Raw genomic sequence first — 21,672 nt, 5'->3', positions numbered from 1 at the left:
AATTTAGTGGTTTGCTGCCTTGATTGATACAATGAGACACAAAGCATTGAATTGACTTTACAATGGACAGGCTTTAATGCATTGTAACCAAGGCAACCAAGTTGAAAGCTAATCACATGTTTTTTTGAGCAATGGCCATAAAAAGCATGTCAAATTATAAATTAAAACAAAATGTTGGAAATACTCAGCAGGTCAGGTAGCAGCTGTGGACAGAGAAAGTTAATGTTTCAGCTTGAAGTAAATTGGGTAACTGAAGTACATTGTGCTCACAGTAAAAGGGCTGCAGTTTAAATTTTTATTGGGGGGTGGGGTGTGTATGTGTGTGCGGGCACACGAGCACTTTTTAAATGCTAAACAAAATGGTATTGTTGGTACTAGTGAATGAGGGTTACAGTTTTCCCCCCTCGAAGAACAAAGTAAAATAATCTTCTCTCTGTAATAGTATACCTTCCAATTCTTTCAGAGCCTCTGTTAGAGCTCTGTCTCAATGTGAATTAATCCAAAAGCCTACTTGGATAACTCACAATTTATTGCAAAATTTAGGCACACGTACATTCTGAATCTAATCATTAATAGCTCAGAATTTGTCAAACATCACTAGGTGGAGAACACTATACACATGTTACAGAAACAATCAGACCCAGATTTAGAAAGTACACCAAAGACTTACAAATACAATGAATTGGCAACTTGTCCTATGTCACCTGCACTAAATACCCTATACAATAGAAAATGTATATAGGTTCAATATAGTACTGAAGCTATTCCTTGAGATATAGCGTGGAATTGGCCCTTTGGGCCACGCTGCCCAGCGATCCCCCAACTTAATCTTAGCCTAGTCATAATTTACAAAAGCCAACTAACCTACCAACTGCTACATCTTTGGACTGTGGGAGGAAACCGGAGCACCTGGAGGAAACCCATGAAATCATGGGGAGAATGTATAAATTTCTTAAAGGCAGTGGTGGGAATTGAACCCCCATCAACTGTACTGTAAAGTTCATGCTAACCACTGTGCTACTGTGCCACCCAGTATCTACTTCAGAAATTGATTTCCAGGTACTTCAAAGGCGTTGATTTTCAGAAACAAAATGCAAGTGCACCACATAATAGCATATTTAGACAAACTTCTTCCCCAACACTTTAAATTGTATAGGCCAAATCAGCTATCATTATAAAAGCTCCATAATTAAAGAGAAATGTCTAACTCTAAACTTGACATGAAAAAATAAAATTGAGGTAAGAACAAATATTGCATTAAATGTGCAATAGATCATTAATATTGGGAAGGTGTTAGAACGTGGTCCCATTTTATACATGCTATCTTTTGCTGGCAACACTTTATCAAATTGAAATTCAACCCACATTTTGTCATTCCTGACTGTAATTGAATTGAATGAGATAAGTAAAACGAGTATCCAAAAGCAAATCACCATCTTATAGTCATGCACAACCAGTTTTAAATGAAATGGAACATATATAGCATCACTCAACAACAAAGTAAATAATGTATTATTTTAGCACAACATCTAGCCCTGCAATGGATTAGGAAATAAAATGGAAAACAACCTGCAGCACTGATATACATTTCTATGTTTTAAACCTGCACCTTTTTCTTCCAATACCCCCTCACCCCCTGAAAGGATTGCTGGCATTAAAACATACAAGCAGTTTATTACCTAACTTTTGATTAAAAAGAAATAAAATTTAGGTTTCATTAGCTGACCTCAGCCTTCCAGATCTGGGTTGATAATCTCTGCACACAAGAAATAATTTGTATGTGTTGTTAAAATGTGCATGCAGAGCATAGATTTCCAAATACATTATAATGAACTTTCTATGTGCATATCATTTTGATAGGTCAAATATGATTGCAGAATATAGCATTAATGGCAATGGGGACCCTTTCTGAACTATTTTAAAAATCTTTGAATTGTTATTGTTATGAAAATATAGATCTGGGCTATTATTATAAAACACTATATGATAAAGTACTCTTTTTTTTCCCAACCAGCTTTGTCTTGGTAGTGGGTGTAAATTTTTTAATATAATATAATTAACCATATTACTGTATTTCATAATTCTATTTATTTTATTTGATTGATCATGAATATGGGATACCGTGATTTTGTGTTTAATTTAATTTGTGTTTAATATAAATTACTATATTTTGATATAGTGCATTTTGTGCTATCTTATTTTGATTTATAATAAGCATCCGTATGAATTCTGTATTTGTGTATATGAAATTTAATAAAAACATTGGAATAAGAAAGCATTGGGGGGGGGGGGGGGTCTCAAGATGGCGCTTATGGAGTGAGACTGTTTTAGGCCGCTCCAATCCTTTCATTTTTTTCTACCTACAAACACCCCCTAATTGACCTGTTTATACTTATTCTAAAGGGGTTCCTACTTATGAAATCTTTTTCAACTGTTTGAATCATTTTCAACTCGTTAAAATGTCTAAACCACGAGAACCTAAGGAATCGAAACAGACGAAAGAACCGTTAACTTTGGAAGCAATGGCGAAACTTATGGACGAGAGACTTGAAAAAACTGGAGAATAAATTAACCCCAAAGCTTTCTGCGCTCGATGAAATTTTAAAGACAGTCAATGCAAAACTTCAATCACTTGCACTGGATTTACAACAACAAGCAGCAAGAATTTTAGTTCTTGAAGATGCTGCTCACCAGAGAGATCACAAAATTGAAACTCTGCAACAACAGCAAGCTTCGACTTCTCAACTGCTGGATCGTTATAAATCTAAAGTCACTGATCTTGAAAATCGGTCTCGAAGACAAAATCTCCGGATAATTGGGCTTCCGGAAAATTTTGAGAACGGTGATTTGACTGTATTTTTCGCTAAATTTTTAATGGACGTCTTCGGCTCAGAAGTACTGGATACCCCTCCAATAATAGACCGTGCACATCGCATTTCTCGTTTTCAACCAGCTTCAGGTACAAAACCACGAACAGTGATCCTCCAGATTTATTATCCTCATACCAAAGAACGTTTGATTCAGGCTGTCCGGAAAAAGGGTATGATCAGCTTTAAAAATTTTAAATTTCATATTCTGGAAGACTATAGTCCCGAAGTTATAAGGGCAAGAATGGCTTTTAAATCGGTTATGTCAGAAATTCACCAGAAAGGCTACAAACAAGCGCTGTTATTTCCAGCACAATTGAGAGTTACTCTCCAAGATGGGACTTATCGGCTGTTCAAATCTCCAGCAGATGCTCCAAGATTCCTTGAAAAATAGTACTTTTTTTTTACTATGAGCTGACTAATGTATTGTAATTTTACTATTTGTATTAAATTTTCTTTTCTTTTCTTCATGCTAACAATTGTTTTTTTTTCTTTTAATCCTTTTGTTTTATATACTGTAGATGTCGGATTATAAGCCGCTACTTTTTTCCCACATTTTGAACAGCTTTGAACACTGCAGCCTTTACTACGGTGCGGCTAATGCATGATTTTTTTTCATGCCGCCAAAAACATTTTGCCTCGTAACAGTAGACCAATAAAATTGATGAGTAGTTCACAGAGGTCCAATGAAATTGTACGATAAATCAAGCGCACTTTCACAATTAAATTATTGTAAATCAGTCATTTGTACTCACCCTCATCAACATGGAAAACACTCGAAGAAAAGCATTGTGCTGCCTTTATGGCAGTTATTTAGTTTATAATATTTTCGCTTAGTAATTCATTTTCTAGTTAAAGTTAGAAGTGTTTTAACTATATTTGTTTTCTGTACTACATCGCGGGATGCTATGACGTCACACCCGGTTTCGCCGCGTCTTGTGGGAAAAATACCGGTTTGCGATAAACGGGAAGGAGCGCATTAGATCTGAGCGAACGCTGCTTTTAAGTTAAAGGCGATCAATAACTTTTCCTGGTAGGCTGCAGTATATATATTTTTTACCAGTTGTTAGGAGATATTGGAATGTTGTTCAGTAAAAAAGTATACGCAACGTATATTTAAAAGTAGCCGCGTTACAGGCACGGTTCGAAAAAAAGCATTTGCAATATGTATTTATGTTACCATATGGATTTAATTAAAAGTTAAAAAATCCTCACGTGTAATATCTTTCTGTGTAAATATCTCATATTACAACGTGGGACACCTGCGGCCGAAAATCCGGTGCGGCCTAAAATCCGGTGCGGCTTGTACAAGTACAAAATTGATTTTCTTTCTAAAATTAGAGCCAGCGGCTTTTAATCAGGTGCGCTCTGTAGTGCGAAATCTATGGTATATAACACTAATTTTACAGTTTAATCTTTGTTATATTAACCCTTTCTTAAAATATGGGTGGTTTGTATCTGTTTTTTTTTACTTTTTTGTTTGAGTTGCTGTCTTGAGACATGGGGGTAAAATTAGTTTTAGATTGCCTGCTTGCCTCTTTTTGGCTTTTTTCCTGGGGTTTTGAGGGTGGAGGGAGGGGGACTTTTCTTTTTGCTTGCTTCACGCTTAGTTTTACTTCATGGGCTGACTCGGAACTACAAAAATGGTTGCAGTGTCATGACTTCCAGTTCCTCCTTGAACTTACTTCCCTCTTCTGGATTCATGAGGTCATCTTTTGTTTAACCTTATATGTTAATTGTAATAAATATTGGCAATATGGATAAGATAATTAATTTTGTTTCTTGGAATACTAATGGTTTAAATCATCCGATTAAACGGAAAAAAGTATTCAAAGTATTCCACAGAATGAATGCTAATATTATCTTTGTACAAGAGACTCATGTGAGGAAGGTGGATAGTCAACGTTTTTTTTAGGTTTTGGAAAGTATCACTCGAATTCCCAAGCCAAAGTAAGAGGCGTTTCCAATTTTATAGATTCTTCAACCTCTTTTATACACTACGAAACAATTTCGGACCCACAAGGTAGATTTTTGCTTATTACTGGTTCACTTTTTAAATCAAAAAGTTGTTTTAGTTAATGTTTATGCTCCAAATACTGATTGTCCTGAATTTTTTGTGTTTATTTACATCCTTTCCTAATTTGAATCAGTACATGCTGATAATGGGTGGGGATTTTAACTGTTGCTTAAACCCTTTGATGGATAGATCTAAGCCCACCCAAGCTCTTCCGAATAAATCGGCCTCTCTTATTAATTCTTTTATGGTTGATTCTGGAATCTCTGAAATTTGGCATTTTTTACACCCCAATGACAAAGATTTTTCATACTTTTCCCATATGTTTATCATAATTATTCAAGAATTGACTACTTCTTTATTGATCATCGTTTACTTACAGATGTTATTGATTGTAAATATGATTCTATTACCACTTCTGATCATGCACCCTTGAAGCTATCTATTAAGACAATGGATTCAACTTCTAATGCTAAATCTTGGAGGTTCCTCTCTATTTTATTGCAGGACCCAGACTTTCTTAATTTTATTAAACAACAAATTGATCTGTTTTTCTCAACAAATTTTACAGAAGAGATCTCTAGTGGAACATTATGGGACACCTTTAAAGCATTTATTCGTGGACAGATTATTTCATACTCTGCTGGAGTTAGGAAACAAACTAATTCGGAAATATTAATATTGGTTGATAAAATTAAAGCAATTGATAAGATTTATTCAGTGACCCCTAGCAAAGAACTTTATAAAGAAAGAGTTGAACTTCAAATGGAGCATAGTCTGTTATTATCCTCTTTGATTGAAAATCAGTTAATTAAATCTAGAACCCAGTTTTATGTACATGGAGATAAATCTTGCAAATTATTAGCCAATCAATTGAAAATTGCTTCGGTTAAACGACAAATTACTAACATTTGTAAACGAGATGGCGCTTTGACGATTGATCATAAAGAGATAAATAAAGCCTTTAAAGATTTTTATAATTCTTTATATCAATCAGAATTTGTTGAGGATTCTTCTATAATGGATGAATTTTTAAGAAAATTGAATATCCCAAAATTAACTACAGAAGATAGTGTACTTCTAGACACACCTATTACGGAAACCGAAATAAAAGAGGCCATTTTTTCAATGAATTTAAGTAAAGCCCCAGGTCCGGATGGTTATACTGCAGAATTTTTTTAAATCCTTTTCCTCTATACTCTCTCCTTGGCTTTGTAAACTTTTTAAAGATGTGTTAACTGTAGGTTAATTGCCACAATCTTTTTATGATGCCTCTATTTCTCTAATTCTTAAAAAAGATAAAGACCCCACCGAATGTGCATCCTATCAGCCTATATCTTTGCTGAATACGGACTTTAAGATTTTTAGTAAAATTTTGGCCACTAGATTAGAAAATATATTACGGTACCTTGAATTATCTCTGAAGATCAGACTGGATTTATTAAAAATCGTTATTCATCTTTTAACATCAGAAAATTGATTAATATTATTTATACTCCTTTATCCAAAATACCAGAATGTGTCATTTCTTTAGATGCTAAAAAAGCATTTGATAGAGATGAATGGCCATATTTATTTAATACATTGCAGCATTTTAATTTTAGTTCGAAATTTATATCATGGATTACCGTAGATTCCGGATTTTAAGCCGCTACTTTTTTCCCACATTTTGAACAGCTTTGAACTTTGCGGCCTTTAATACGGAGCGGCTAATACATTATTTTTTTCATGCCGCCTCGTAAACATTTTGCCTCATAACAGTAGACCAATAAAATTGATGAGTAGTTCACAGAGGTCCAATGAAATTGTACGATAAATCAAGCGCACTTTCACAATTAAATTATTGTAAATCAGTCATTTGTACTCACCCTCATCAACATGGAAAACACACGAAGCATTGTGCTGCCTTATGGCAGTTATTTAGTTTATAATATTTTTGCTTAGTAATTCATTTTCTAGTTAAAGTTAGAAGAGTTTTAACTATATTTGTTTTCTGTACTACATCGCGGGATGCTATGACGTCACACCCGGTTTCGCGGTGTCTTGTGGGAAAAATGCCGTTTGCGATAAACGGAAAGGCGGTGGTCGAGCGGCGGAGCGAAACGCTGCTTTTAAGTTAAAGGCGATCAATAACTTTTCCTGGTAGGCTGCAGTATATATATTTTTTACCAGTCGTTAGGAGATATTGGAATGTTGTTCAGTAAAGAAGTATACGCAACGTATATTTAAAAGTAGCCGCGTTACGGGCACGGTTCGAAAAAAAGCATTTGCAATATGTATTTGTTTTTGTTACCATATGGATTTAATTAAAAGTTAAAAAATCCTCACGTGTAATATCTTTCTGTGTAAATATCTCATATTACAACGTGGGACACCTGCGGCCGAAAATCCGGTGCGGCCTTTACAATTAAAAAATTGATTTTATTTCTAAAATTAGAGCCAGCGGCTTTTAATCAGGTGCGCTCTGTAGTCCGGAATCTACGGTAAGTTAATATATTATAAACCTTTGGCTTCGGTTTTCACCAATAATCAAAGATCTCCTTTTTTTCAGTTATTCCGTGGTACTAGGCAAGGCTGTCCTTTAAGTCCTTTACTATTTGACATTGTTTTGGAACCTTTAGCTATCGCCATTCGTGAATCACCTAATATTTTGGGTATTACCCATGGGGAAGGGACTTATAAGTTATCATTATATGCTGATGATTTGTTACTATACATATCTGACCCTGAGAGATCTATTCCTGCTATCTCGTCCTTGCTTGCTCAGCTTTTCTGGTTACGAACTGAATTTTAATAAGAGTGAATTATTTCCATTAAATATGCAAGTTCCAATTTATAAACACCATTTAAAGTTGTCACAGATCATTTTACTTATTTCGGTATTAAAATTACCAAGAAACATAAGGATTTATTTAAAGTTAATTTTTTACCTTTAATTGGCCAAATTAAGCAACTTGTTACCAGGTGGTCCCCATTATCTTTGTCATTGGTTGGTCGAATTAATGCTATTAAGATGGTAGTGTTACCCAAAATTTTATATTTATTCCAAGCATTACCAATTTTTATTCCTAAATCTTTTTTTTGATATTATTGACACTAAAGTATCTTCGTATCTGTGGCAGAATAAAAATCCTAGACTAAGCAAAAAATATTTACAGAAGCCTAAGAAGGAGGGTGGTTTGGCTTTGCCAAACCTGAGATTTTACTATTGGGCAGTCAATATTTGATATTTAATATTTTGGACACAAGAATTGATTATAGCATCCTGCCCACAATGGGTAAATTTGGAATGTAAATCTGTACAAGACTTTTCATTGTTTTCAATTTTAGGATCTTCACTTCCTTTCTCTTTATCTAAATTGAATAAACAAATAACTAATCCCATACAACGCGAATATGGTTTCAATTTCGTAAATTTTTTGGCTTGGATAAGTTTCTTATCAAGCCCTATTATATCTAACTTTTTTTCCCGACCCTCTTTTATGGATCAAGCCTTTGTATTATGGAAGACAAAAGGTATAACATGTTTTCGTGATCTATTTTTAGATAATAGTTTTATGTCCTTTGAACAGCTATCTAATAAATATAATTTACCTAAAACTTATTTTTTTAGATATTTGCAAGTTAGAAATTTCTTGAATAATATGTTACAGTCTTTTCCGAAGTTATGTCCAATGGACATTACGGAAATTTTTTTAGCTCTGAATCCATGCCAGAAGGGTTTAGTAGCCACCATTTATAATATGATCATGAAAATACAGCCAGAAGTATCAGAAAAAATTAAGAAGGAATGGGAAAAAGAACTTCATTGTCTTATACCCACTGAGCAGTGGGAGAAAATTTTACAATTAGTCAATTCCTCTTCTATTTGTGCTAAACATGCCCTAATACAATTTAAGGTTGTACGTAGGGCTCATATGCCTAAGGATAAACTTGCTCGATTTTACTCTCATGTTAATCCAACCTGTGACAGATGTCATTCTGAAGTAGCTTCATTGACCCACATGTTTTGGTCTTGCCCTTGTTTGCAAAATTATTGTAAAGATATTTTCGGTATTATTTCAACAGTTCTGAATATCAAATTGCAACCACATCCTATTACTGCAATTTTCGGTTTACCAATGGTGGATAATATTTGTTTATCCCCCTCAGCTCGATGGATGATTGCATTTGTTACATTAATGGTTAGAAGAGCTATCCTATTGAACTGGAAAGAAATTAATCCTCCAACTATATTTCAGTGGTTTTCTCAAACTATCTCTTGTTTGAGCTTAGAAAAAATTAGAAGTGTTGTCTTTGATTCTTCAGTTAAATTTGAAGAAACTTGGAGACTATTTATCCAACATTTTCATATCAGTTAAACTGACTTTTCCTAAACCCTGCTTCTATTATCTTTAATTATTTGGATGGAGGTGCGGAGTTATTGACGCTACTGTGCATATTTGACATAATGCAATGGCCCATGTTGGTTAGGTTTTTTTTCTTTTCTTTTTTGGGGTTTTTTTTCCTTCTTATTTACTCCCTTTTTTCATAATTACTATGAGTTTGGGAGGTTTTTATATATGGATTATCATCTATATGAATATATCATCTATATACTTAACCTATTAATTATGTACTTTCAAACTCACTGTATTCATGTTTCATTTATGTTTGTTTAAAATTAATAAAAAGATTTAAAAAGAAAAGAAAGCATTAATGGCAAGACTCTTGGCAGTGTAGAAGACCAGAGGGATCTAGGGGTCCGAGTCCATCGGACACTCAAAGCTACTGCGCAGGTTAACTCTGTGGTTAAGAAAGCATACGGAGCATTGGCCTACATCAATTGTGGGATTGAGTTTAAGAGCTAAGAGGTAATGTTGCAGCTATATAGGACCCTGGTCAGACCCCACTTGGGAGTACTGTGCTCAGTTCTGGTTGCCTCACTACAGCAAGGACGTAAAAACCATTGAAAGGGTGCAGAAGAGATTTACGAGAATGTTGCCTGGATTGGGGAGCATGCCTTATAGGTTGAGTGAATTTGGCCTTTTCTCCTTGGTGTGATGGAGGATGAAAGGTGACCTGATAGAGGTGTACAAGATAATGAGAGGCATTGATCATGTAGATAGTCAGAGGCTTTTTCCCAGGGCTGAAATGGCTAACACGAAAGGGCATAGTTTTAAGGTGCTTGGAAGTAGGTACAGAGGAGAAAAATGTAGAGAGTGGTGAGTGCGTGGAATGGGCTGCCGGCAGCAGTGGTGGAGGTGGAAATGATAGGGTCTTTTAAGAGTCTCCTGGATGGATACATGGAGCTTAGAAAAATAGAGAACTATGGCTAAGCCTAGGTAGTTCTAAGGTAAGGACGTTCAGCATAGCGTTGTGGGCCGAAGGGCTTGTATTGTGCTGTGGGCTTTCTATCAACAGGTTTTAAAGATTAGAGTTTGTTAACCTACAATATACTCAAATGTATAGAAGTCTCTTGCATGATATTTGCATACCTGGGCTTGCCATTTTCTCCAGAAACCACCTGCTCCACGGAAGGTAGGGACTCCACTCTCAGCACTAGCTCCTGCACCTGTAATTATTGTTATATGCTTGGCTTTTGCAAAGATTTCCCGAAATTCAGCCAAATCTAAAACAAACCAGAAACAAAAACCCTCAAGACACTTTGATTACTATCCAACAAAAATATTAGTTAATTTCACAAATCTGCATTGATCAAATGCTGTAGATTAAATATTGAGATCTAGGTTTGCTTTCTAAATGTTTTTAGACTAAGTTGCTGACATGTTTTCAGTGGCAGAGGTTATCAATAGCAGTTAGAAAAGATGTAAATCTAACAGCAAAAGACTTCCGTATAATTGTCATTTTATGTTTATGGAGTACCCAGTCAAATGGATTAGACGCATTGGCTCACAATCTCTTGAAGACATCAAAAATTCGATTTCAGATTCATTTATTTATCACATGTACATCAAAACCTACAGTGAAATGCAACATTTGTGTGAACAAACCCAAGCAAACTAAGGACGTGCAATAATCACCACATAACTTAGTCTGAGCTACGACCTCGATACAGACTGATTGGGAGCGATTGTGGCTGTTACTCCAAAATATTAAAAGAAAATCTATATATTTTTCAGAACATTATTACTCATGTTTGGAAACAGCAGACTTACAATCCTTCAACTGAAATGGCTTGAGGGGAAAAAAAAAGAACTGAACTTTAGGGAATACAATTACTAAGAAAAGCTGAATGGATTGGGAAAGCAATAATTTCATTTCAAAGGGAAGAGAAGTGTTTAAACTGGTCATATATATCAGAAATGCCAATAGCCAGAGTTACACATTATGGAAACAAACCTTCAGCCCAACAAGTCCATGCAACAAAGTGGCCCATCCAAGGTAGTCCCATTTGACCATGTTTGGCCTATGACCTTCAAATCTTTTTCAATCCACTGCACTCAGGCTAAGTTCTTAACGGGTGGCGGGTTCTCGCTCTTGGAATTCACAGAGTGGCCTGGAGCTTCGGGATATTGAAGCAACTTGGAATATTTGCCCTGAGGCTGACCCGATTCCTCGCCGATGATGTCGACAACTGAAGCGTCACGAGAGATCTAAACACTGAGACGGTCTTTGCACTCAAGCGATCTCTCTCTCAATGGTGAGAGACAGCTTGCTGATTCTTAAGTCGGGGAAACTTGAGCAAGCAACACAATGAAATAGCAAGCTGTTGGCCTCCCCTCTCACTGTGGCAGGAGCAATATCTCTCTCTCCCTCATTAGTGAGAGAGAGGGCAGTTGTTTTGGATGGACTCTAGATCATGGTCTCTGGGGGCTTGCTATTGCTTGCATGGTGGGTGGTGGGGCAGCTGATACTTTTTGCTGGAACAAGTGGGGGACAGGGAGGGTTGATGATTTGCTGCTGCCAGGGTGGGGGGTGGGGAGGCTTTGGGGTTCTAACGCTTTTCCTGTCATTCACTCTTTGTCTTTTTCCTCTCTGTTTTGTGGATGTCTGCTAAGAGAAAGGTTATCAGGTATACTGTAATAAATTCCCTGACATTAAATTGAACCATTCAACCATCCTGTAAATCTTTTCTGCTCTCTTGCCTGTTTAACAACATCTAGCAGGGTAATCAAAACTGAATACAGTAGCCCGTGTGCCCTCATCAGCGTCACGTGCAACTGTACCTCCCAACTTTTATACTCAATACCCTGACTTATGAAGACCAGTGCGTGTGCGAAAGGCCTTCTTCAACACCTGGTCTAACTTTGACTCCACGTTCATGAACTGTGCACTTGTACTCCAAGGTCTCTCTGTTCTACAACACAGAGAGTCTTGGTCCCCTGCATTCGCTGTGAAAGTCCCACCCTGGATTTGCCTTTTCAAAATGAAACACCTTGCACTTATCCAAAAAAAATTCCATTTCACATGTTCAGCTGATCAAGAACCCCACCCCCTGCAATTTTTTTCATCATCCTCATTGTCCACTACACCAACTATTTTAGTGCCAAAATTTCTGCAAGGAATAATTTTAATAAGGAATTTAGGAAAAAGCTATTTTCTCAGAATACGGAATGCAGCAGTTGTAAATCACACAGATGTTTTTAAAGGAAAGCTGGGGAAAGCTGGTTAAGTATGTATGAAAGATCAGAAAATTGTATTTCAGGAAGAGTGGAACACTTCAGAGATTATTACTGGTTGTAAGCTCTTAAGTTTAAAGGTCTGCTTGAAATTTAAATATTTATGAGATAAATTACTCAGAAATTAGAAATAATGATGGCACATTTAAGATTCAGAACTTTTCTCTAACACTGATGCACAATAAAATTAAATCAAGACTTGTCTATTCATGGGATTTGACAAGACATTGACTATCCAAATTGGTAGATTGGCTTTATTATCACATCTACTGCAGTATATCATTCAGAGAAATTCATTACAACAGTGCATTGAGGTAAACAATAACAGTGCAGACATAGTTATATAGAAAGTGCAGTGCAGGTAGAGAATAAAGTCTACAAGGTCCATAACCTTGTAGATGGTGGAGGTCAAGAGCTCATCTTATTGTACAGGTAACCGATCTTATACCAATAGGATAGATACTGTCCTTCATCCTAACGGTACATAAGAGGCTTTTGCATCTTTTGCCTTATGGGAGGGGAGAGGAGAGAGAATGCCTAGGGTGGGTAGGTTTATTAATTATGTTGGCTCCTTTATCAAGACAGTAAGAAGTGCAGACAGAGTCCTTGGTGGGGGAAGAACATAGACAGAACATAGAACAATACAGCACGGTACAGGCCCTTCGGCCCACAATGTTGTGCCAACCCTTAAACCTATATAATCCCCCACCTTAAATTCCTCCATATACCTGTCTAGTAGTCTCTTGAATTTCACTAGCGTATCTGCCTCCACCACTGACTCAGGCAGTGCATTCCACGCACCAACCACTCTCTGAGTAAAAATCCTTCCTCTAATATCCCCCTTGAACTTTCCACCCCTTACCTTAAAGCCATGTATTGAGCAGTGGTGCCCTGGGGAAGAGACGCTGGCTGTCCACTCTATCTATTCCTCTTAATATCTTGTATACCTCTATCAGGTCTCCTCTCATCCTCCTCTCCAGAGAGTAAAGCCCTAGCTCCCTTAATCTCTGATCATAATACATACTCTCCAAACCAGGCTGCAACCTGGTAAAATCTCCTCTGTACCCTTTCCAAAGCTTCCACATCCTTCCTATAGTGAGGCGACCAGAACTGGACACATTACTCTAATTGTGGCCTAACCAGAATTTTATAGAGCTGCATCATTACCCCGCAACTCTTAAATTCTATCCCTCAACTTATGAAAGCTAACACTCCATAAGCTTTCTTAACTACCCTATCTACCTGTGAGGCAACTTTCAGGGATCTGTGGACATGTACCCCCAGATCCCTCTGCTCCTCCACACTTCCAAGTATCCTGCCATTTACTTTGTACTCTGCCTTGGAGTTTGTCCTTCCCAAAGTGTACCACCTCACACTTGAGGAAGGTTGATTAGTTTGATGTACTGAACTATCTCAACAACTCTGCAGTTGTCTGTAGTCAATGACAAAGCAGTTTCCAAACCAAGCCATGCTGCATTGGGATAGGATGCTCTCTACAGTGCATTGATGAGGGCCAAATGGGACATGCCAAATTTCTTTAGCCTGAGGAAGTAGAGGCACTATTGAGCTTTATTGGCTGTGGCATTAATGTAGTTGAATAAGGACAAGCTATTAGTAATGTTCACCTCGAGCATCTTGAAGCTGTTAATCCTCTTGACTTTAGCACCATTGCTTTAAGTAAGCACACGTACACTGCTCCTTCTCAATGACTGGCTTGTTTGTTTTGCTAACATTGAGGGAAAGGTTGCTGTCATGATACCACATCACTAGGCTCTATCTTTTTCCTGTGCACTGACTCATTATTACCTGAAACACAGCCCATTAACGTGACATCATCTACAAAATTGTAGACAGAGTTAGAGCAGAATCTGGCTATGCAGTTGTGAGTGTATAGGGAATACAGTAGAGGGCCAACGATGTAGTCTTGAAGATATAATTGTAGCAGAGATGTTATTGTCCATCCTTGACTTCCTGACCAACAAACTGCAACTAGCTTTGATGGTTGGACTACACTGGTGAGGCTGAGAGGGGGATCTTGGCGACTGGGCATCTCAGGATCTCCAGCCCTTCCGCCCAGGCTTGTGATGATGATCATCACCCACTGTCGTTTGAGACAGATGGATGCCAACCAACCAAACAGAGCCTTTTCTAAATCAGATCTACAAGAATGGTACCAATGATAAGAATTTCAATCAAATCACCAGAAACACAAGTTCACACTTTCTTATCTGAATCCTGGTCTCCACTAACCCAGTCACTTGAATTAGAAGCAACACACCTGCAATTTAATTTCTTCATCATTTTAATCACTTTATACCCAAATGTACATTTGTCTGAAGTTGAGTCCATTAAACTTCTGTGATTAAAACTTAAAATTACAATTGTAGCATCAATTTATAACATTGTAACATTTTAGTACTTGATACCCATTCCCTATCCAACCAGAGCCCCATCCATCACTAAAAATTTGCAAGCAGGAATTATTATTGGCTTCACAGTTTAATTATACTTTCTTCTTATACAAAGTACCTACCTGAACTTGGGCGCATCATTTCAAGTTTAATTGTCTGCAGCTTGGAAGATTGCTTAAGGCAATGGGACAACTGTGAAACAAACCTCCTGGTGGTAAACTGAAGAAGAATCATTGCAATTATTGGCAGATTCTGGAAGAGAAATTGTTTTTTTAATATGCAGGAAGTTACACATCCTCTTTGTCCTCAAAAAAAATGAGAGATAGATTTCATTATGTCATAATTCACAACAGGAGACACTCTATACCTGGACTAATGTAGAATGTCTGTATAATTAGTGTGGTTATACCAGATAACTACAATCACGAATAACAGAAGCATTTTACTGCAAATCCAGTAGAAGTTGGCACAGGTTAATGCCGTATTCAGTCCAAACAAGATGTCCATCTAAGCCAGTCCCATTTGCCAAGGTAGCGGTTAGTACAACGTAATTACTGTTTAGGGTGACGGAATTCGGAATTCAATCCCGTACGTCCTCTGTAAGGAGTAATACCTGACTTTCCTCCCACTGTCCAAAGCCATAGCGGGTAGGTTAATTGGTCATTGTACATTGTCCGTGATTAGGTTACGGTTAAATTGGGGTTGCTTTAAATAAAATGAAAAGCAAAATATTTCGCCCATATTCCTCCTTCCTATTCATGTACCTGCCCTTGCCACACACCAGCGTGTGTGTGTGGGAAGAGTTGCCCCTCCCTCAGGTTCCTATTAAATCTCTTTTCCCCTCTCGCCTTAAAGCCGCTTATGCCCTCTGGTTCATCATTTCTCAACCCTGGGACAGCACACTGGTGGTCAGCAGCATTCCCAGATGGAAGGCAATCTCAACGTGGCTGCAGGTGTACTGCCATGGCCACAGCCCAGTGATCCGGCCAGCACCGAGTTGTTGGCATGAAGGGACGATGGCAAAACGATAGGATTCAAGGCCTCAGCGTACGTGTTGACGGTCACAAGTTCCAGACTGGGACGGGAGAAAATAGGCAGCCGAGCCCGAGGCCCCACAGCCTGCAACCCGAAACGCTCGCCCTACAACCGAGGTAAAGCTACGGACGAGCGCGTTCGCCTGACCCCAAGCTTACCTGCTCTCAGAACTGGCAACAACAGCAGCTGTGACCGCCGACCCCAGCACGGCGGCTGGAGCAGGCGCCCAGTGCCGGCTCAAGGCCAGCGCCCCCTGTAGCACCGGCGGTCCACTCCTCCCGCCGCAGCGTGGGACGCGGCACGTCCTTCGGATCAGATCGCCTGGGACGTCCGTGCGGTGCTGACTGGTGTTTCGTACACAGAGTACACATGAAAGTCATGCAGAGAGACACTGCAGCCTAATAAATACACGCCAGGACAAAGGCACACACTAGAAAAATGCAGACTCTGCAGATGCTTGTATTTGCTGCACGGACTAGAAGCCTCCTGATGAAGGTTTTCGGCCCGAAACGCCGTCACTACCTCCTCCCATAGATGCCGTCTGGCCTGCTGAGTTCGGCCAGCATTTTGTGTTTTTAAGCCTTATTACAAATGCATTCCTCTCTACACCAGCACTGTACAAGGTCCCGGTGAAGGGTGTCGGCCTGAGACGTGGGCTCTTTATGCTCTTTATACGCCCTGACCTGCCGAGTTCCTCCTGCATTACTCGGGATTTCCAAGATCAGCAGATCCTCGAGTGTTCATTCTTTACATATTCCAAAGCACACATTCTGTGACTTGCAGCACAACTGCAGTCTTTTGTTCCATGCTAACCCCTTTTCAGTTCGATTGCGGCGATCGGAATGGCGCTGGTGGTTTGTTGCTTGGAGAAGGGACAGAGAAAGAACGATTGAGAATTTAAGTGTTGGAAGAAAGTGGATTGTTGGGTGAGGTAGTCGCAATGGGATTATGAAAGGGGAGACAGTCCAAGGAAGGGAAAGATCGAAATTGAGAGAAGTTGGTGTGAACAGGAGGTTGTAGGCATAGGAGCCAGTACTGTATCAAGTCCTTCATTATTGCGTGCGAGTGCTGGACGCTGATTTGTATACAGGGACGTTTTGTTTTTATGCGTTAATGTCGATGCAACAGAGCCCATTCTCCAGTTGTCTATGGCCCTTGTCACTGATCAACTGCCCACTCTCTCAAACCTATGTGGTAGCTGTTGTGCAACAGCTAATTCATATTAAAATAAACCTACTCCACAGTATGAAGTCTGGGATTTGGAACATAAGGACAATACCAATCGTCAGTACAGAGGAGATTTACTAGAATGTTACCTGGGTTTCAGCACCTAAGTTACAGGGAAACGTTGAAGAAGTTAGGTCTTTATTCTTTGGCGGGTAGGAGGTTGAGGGGGGACTTGATAGAGGTATTTAAAATTATGAGGGGGATAGATAGAGTTGACGTGGATAGGCTTTTTCCATTGAGAGTAGGGGAGATTCAAACAAGAGGACATGAGTTGAGAGTTAGGGGGCAAAAGTTTAAGGGTAACACGAGGGGGAATTTCTTTACTCAGAGAGTGGTAGCTGTGTGGAACGAGCTTCCAGTAGAAGTAGTAGAGGCAGGTTCAGTATTGTCATTTAAAGTAAAATTGGATAGGTATATGGACAGGAAAGGAATGGAGGGTTATGGGCTGAGTGCGGGTCAGTGGGACTAGGTGAGAGTAAGCGTTCGGCATGGACTAGAAGGGCCAAGATGGCCTGTTTCCATGCTGTAATTGTTATATGGTTATATATGGTCAGAGCTCTGCTGCCATAGCCTGGGATGTTGTATGCCTGTGTGAGACACCATGGAAGGAGATGTCCAGCTAAAGAGCAAAATGATTTTCAGAAGAACAAATTAGAAGGGAGCATTATGCCATGGGATGGGGTTTCTATTAAGAATAAGTGAGAATGTTGTGTCCTCAAACCTCCCTGTGTAGATGACCTGCTGCTTGCACTATACAGAGCCAACACACTCCAGCTGTTAGTCCATATACATCCCAATCCTGGATGCTACAGATGAGAAAACCCTGGAAATATCACAGATTTAGACAGCTAGTTGTTGCCTGACTGAAGAACTTTTTGACTCTGGCCCTGTTCTTGACATGAATGTCCTTGACTCCATCCTATATTGGATTTCAAGTCCAGCCTCACTACTATCCAAGACCAAAAGGAGTTTAGAAAGGCAATGTGTCAACTGAAAAACAATGATGTCTTGAGAGCAGATGTTAACCTTACTGAACTTCCAAAAGTTGGGACAGGAATTTCAGTCTTAAGTTCACGGTCTCAACATCCATATCTGGGAAATGAAGGAAATGGCAGGAGATCTCAGAGATCAGCGATTGTGGGCAGCTTCCACTGAGGTGCCAGATCCGTCCATAATAACTACAGAGCACCTGGCACAGGGAAAGTCATAACAAGGTCTTTCTTATCTCTTTTCTACTGCCTCTTTGCAATGGCTGAAAAAATAACAAGGATTCTGTCCACCTAGAGCTCTGGTGGGTATGATATTCATTGACCAACTTCAAGAGAAATAGACAATGCAGCATCATCTGCTATATATGCTTTTTTATACCTTACTGTACCGCTTTGACTCTGAGAGAGATTATGAACACAAGATTAAGCAGATACTGGAAATCTTGAGCAACACACAGAAAACGTGGGAGGAACTCAACATGTCAGGCAGCATATATGGAGGAGCTTAGGAAGATTAATGGCGCCTAACAGCGACTCCTTTGCTTGCATCTTTGAAAGCAGCTCTATTTCCACCTTTAATATCTCAATTTTTCCCTTTCAGGATTCTTTTGAAGACCCTGACCTGGAGTTATACGCTAACTGTGGTTCTTTGCGGGAATGGGACCCGCTCTCGGGGTTTCACAACTGGCCGTTGTTCGGCACACCAAGGGCTCAGCCTAAGAGCTCCGCTTGCCTTCAGAAGACCAAGTTTTCGTGGCTCTGGAGATGGGGGAATGGGAAGTAGGTGTCCGAGAAGAAGACTGGTGTGTCACAGGAGATGGAAGATCCAAGGCTGTGCCCAGAAACCTGAGAGACCTTTGGGCACAGAGACTGGAAAAAGTGACACAATGGACTTTTAACATCACAATCCAGTGAGTTGTTTGTTATGTCTCCCCCTCACAGTGAAACAGGGACACCATTTTCTCCCTTATTAGGGAGAGAGAGCCTGTGGTATGTCGAATTCTGGGTGAACAATTAGTCTTTGGAGAACTGCAAGTCTGTGACTTTGCTGTTGCCTTGCTCACGCTCGAGTGCTCAGGGGCGGGTGCCGATGCTTTTTTATTGCCAGTGGGGGAGGGGGGAATTGTTGCTTGCTGCCGCTTACGCTTGGGAGGGAGGGGAGCTGGGGAGGCTTTGGGGTTCTAACATTTAACTGTCATTTATTCTTTGTGGCACTCCTCTGTTTTCGTGGATGGCTGTGAAGAAAAAGCATTTCAGGATGTATATTATATCCATTTCTCTGACATGAAGTGTACCTTAAATAAGGCATTTTGAGCTGATATCTTTTGTCTGGATTGGAAAGGAAGGGGGTAGAAGCCAGAATAAGAAGTTGAATGGAGGGGAAGGGGTACAAGCTGGCCAGCGGTAAGTGAGACCAAGTGTCACGACGACGGATTTGGCAGCACATCAGATTTGGCAATTGCGCTCGTGAATATGCACGTGTCAGCTAATTATTATTTCATTGTGGTAGTATTTAACTTCATTCATTCCGTCACAGTATTTGTCGAGACTCGGACATAGAGATAGCTAAGCTTCACTATTTGCATTCCACCTTCCCTGAGAAAACTGGACTGTTGAGTCAGCTGACTCTGAAAACTAGCGGTAGTCATTTTATTCTTAGCTGTTCTTTTCAGCTGCAGTGTAGGCTTCATTTTCCATTTGAGTGTTTTAGTCAACAGCCATGTTTAGTCTAGCATCTATTGTTTCATTTTCTCTTTACACTGTTTGCATTAAAGTCAGTGATCCATCGACCTGCATCAGTGTCTCTCATTCCGCACTTGGGCCATGTCTGAACCTGGTGGCACCAAGTGAGGTGGAAGGCGGGGGTGGGGGTGTGGGGAAAGGGAGACAAATTAAGAAGCTGGGAGTGGATAGGTAGTAAAGGTAAAGGGCTGAAGAAGAAGGAATCTAATAGGAGAGGCCAGTGGACCATGGAAGAAAGTGAAAGAAGATGGGAACTAAAGGGAGGTGAGGAGAAGGGAAGGGGTGAGAGGGTAACCAAAATGGGGAATGTTAAAAGGCAGAAGGAGGAAGGGGAGAATGCCAGGTATTTAGAGAAATCAATGTTCATAGTATGGACATACCTTGAATGGTTGGAAGATACCTCGATGGAACCTGAGTTTGGTCTCATCATGGCAGTAGAGGAGGCCATGGACAAACATATATAATGGGAATGAGAAGTTGAATTGAAATGGGTATCCTCCTTCATCTGCCTCTCACCCAACATCCCTCTCTCCTGGTTTCACCTGTCACCTGCCAGCTTGTACTCCTTCCCCTCCCCCCACTTTCTTATTCTGGCTTCGGCCCATTCTTTTCCAGCACTGATGAAGGGTCTCAGCCCGAAACTTCAACTGGTTATTCTCCTCCATTGATGCTACCAGCATTTTGTGTGTGATGCTGAGAAAGATTATGAAGAGCCTTTTGCAGTTTTCGCTGTCCTCCACTGTAGGCCTGCCATATGATGGTATGTAAGCTACGACATGAATCCACAATAGATCCTAGCTCTCTCATTGTCTCAACACTTAGTCTTTTATGCTGTAGTATTGCACCTCACCTCCTTTGAAGTGGAGCTTATTTACAGATCAAGTAGGAAAACAATTTGATCATTGTGAGTTTGGTCACCAAACTGCAGATGATACCAAGGCTCAGCCCTGTCATTCACTGAAGCATATGGGACACTTGGCCTCAGCCTTAACAAATACAGAACAAAAGTTATCTATCTTTCTGCTCCAGACTCCCAAAACAAACATTCTACCCCAAAGTCTATCACTAAAATCAATTGAGAAGAGAAAACAATTGTTAGACTCTTGAATAGACCTCTTCTATGATGATGAATTCTTGAAATCTCAATGTACTGTGTCTCCCAGCACCGCACTTTTTCTGTAACCTTAGCTCTATGCTCTGCATTCTGTTATTGCTCTTCCCTTTGTACTATCTCAATGAAATTATGATTGGAATGATCTGCATGGATGACATGCAAAACAAAGTTTTCCACAGTATCTCTGTACATGTGATAATAATAAACCAATTACTCATTCATTCGTTCATTATGGGCGATTGTGGTCTTTCCTTAACCATCACTGTTCTTGGCTAATTCTTCCACAGAAGTACTTTGCCATTGCCTTCTTCTGGACAGTGTCTTTACAAGATGGGTGACCCCAGCTATTACCAGCATGTCTGCTAGGTGCCAGTGGCCGCAAAACCAGGACTTGTGATATGCATCACCTGCCCCCATGGCTTCACGTGACCCTGATTGAGGTGCTAAGCTGGTGCTACATGTTGTACAAGGGTGACCTGCAGGCTTATGGAGGGAAGGAGTACCTTACACCTCCTCTGGTAGAGACATGTCTCATTACTAGTTCAAAATGTCACCCAGTGTGGACATGGCCCAAGTATGGAATGAGGGACACTGAAGTGGGTTGATATTTCACAGACTTTAATGCTTACAATGTTAAAAGGAAAAATAAA

At 39.6% G+C, this 21,672-nt stretch overlaps 1 protein-coding gene across 2 annotated transcripts in view; it reads right to left on the bottom strand.

Annotated features, from left to right (window-relative positions):
* Positions 1-16,260, bottom strand: part of sirt5 (sirtuin 5) — a 35,687-nt gene extending 19,427 nt beyond the window's left edge. The window contains exons 1-3 of one of the 2 annotated variants that reach the window (XM_073023918.1): positions 16,108-16,260; positions 15,037-15,166; positions 10,359-10,492 (exon numbers count right to left, since the gene is read on the bottom strand). In XM_073023918.1, the coding sequence (XP_072880019.1) occupies positions 10,359-10,492; positions 15,037-15,148 (246 nt within the window). In that variant the 5' untranslated portion in view covers positions 15,149-15,166; positions 16,108-16,260. Of the gene's footprint in view, positions 1-10,358; positions 10,493-15,036; positions 15,170-16,107 lie in introns of those variants that run through there. The other variant, XM_073023919.1, reaches the window with a different exon arrangement.
* Positions 16,261-21,672: the final 5,412 nt, after the last annotated feature.

Source organism: Hemitrygon akajei, chromosome 20, assembly GCF_048418815.1.
Source record: "Hemitrygon akajei chromosome 20, sHemAka1.3, whole genome shotgun sequence".
NCBI classification, from domain to species: Eukaryota; Metazoa; Chordata; class Chondrichthyes; order Myliobatiformes; family Dasyatidae; genus Hemitrygon; species Hemitrygon akajei.
The sequence above is the reverse complement of the archived record's forward strand: the minus strand, read 5'-3'. Positions and strand labels throughout refer to the sequence as shown.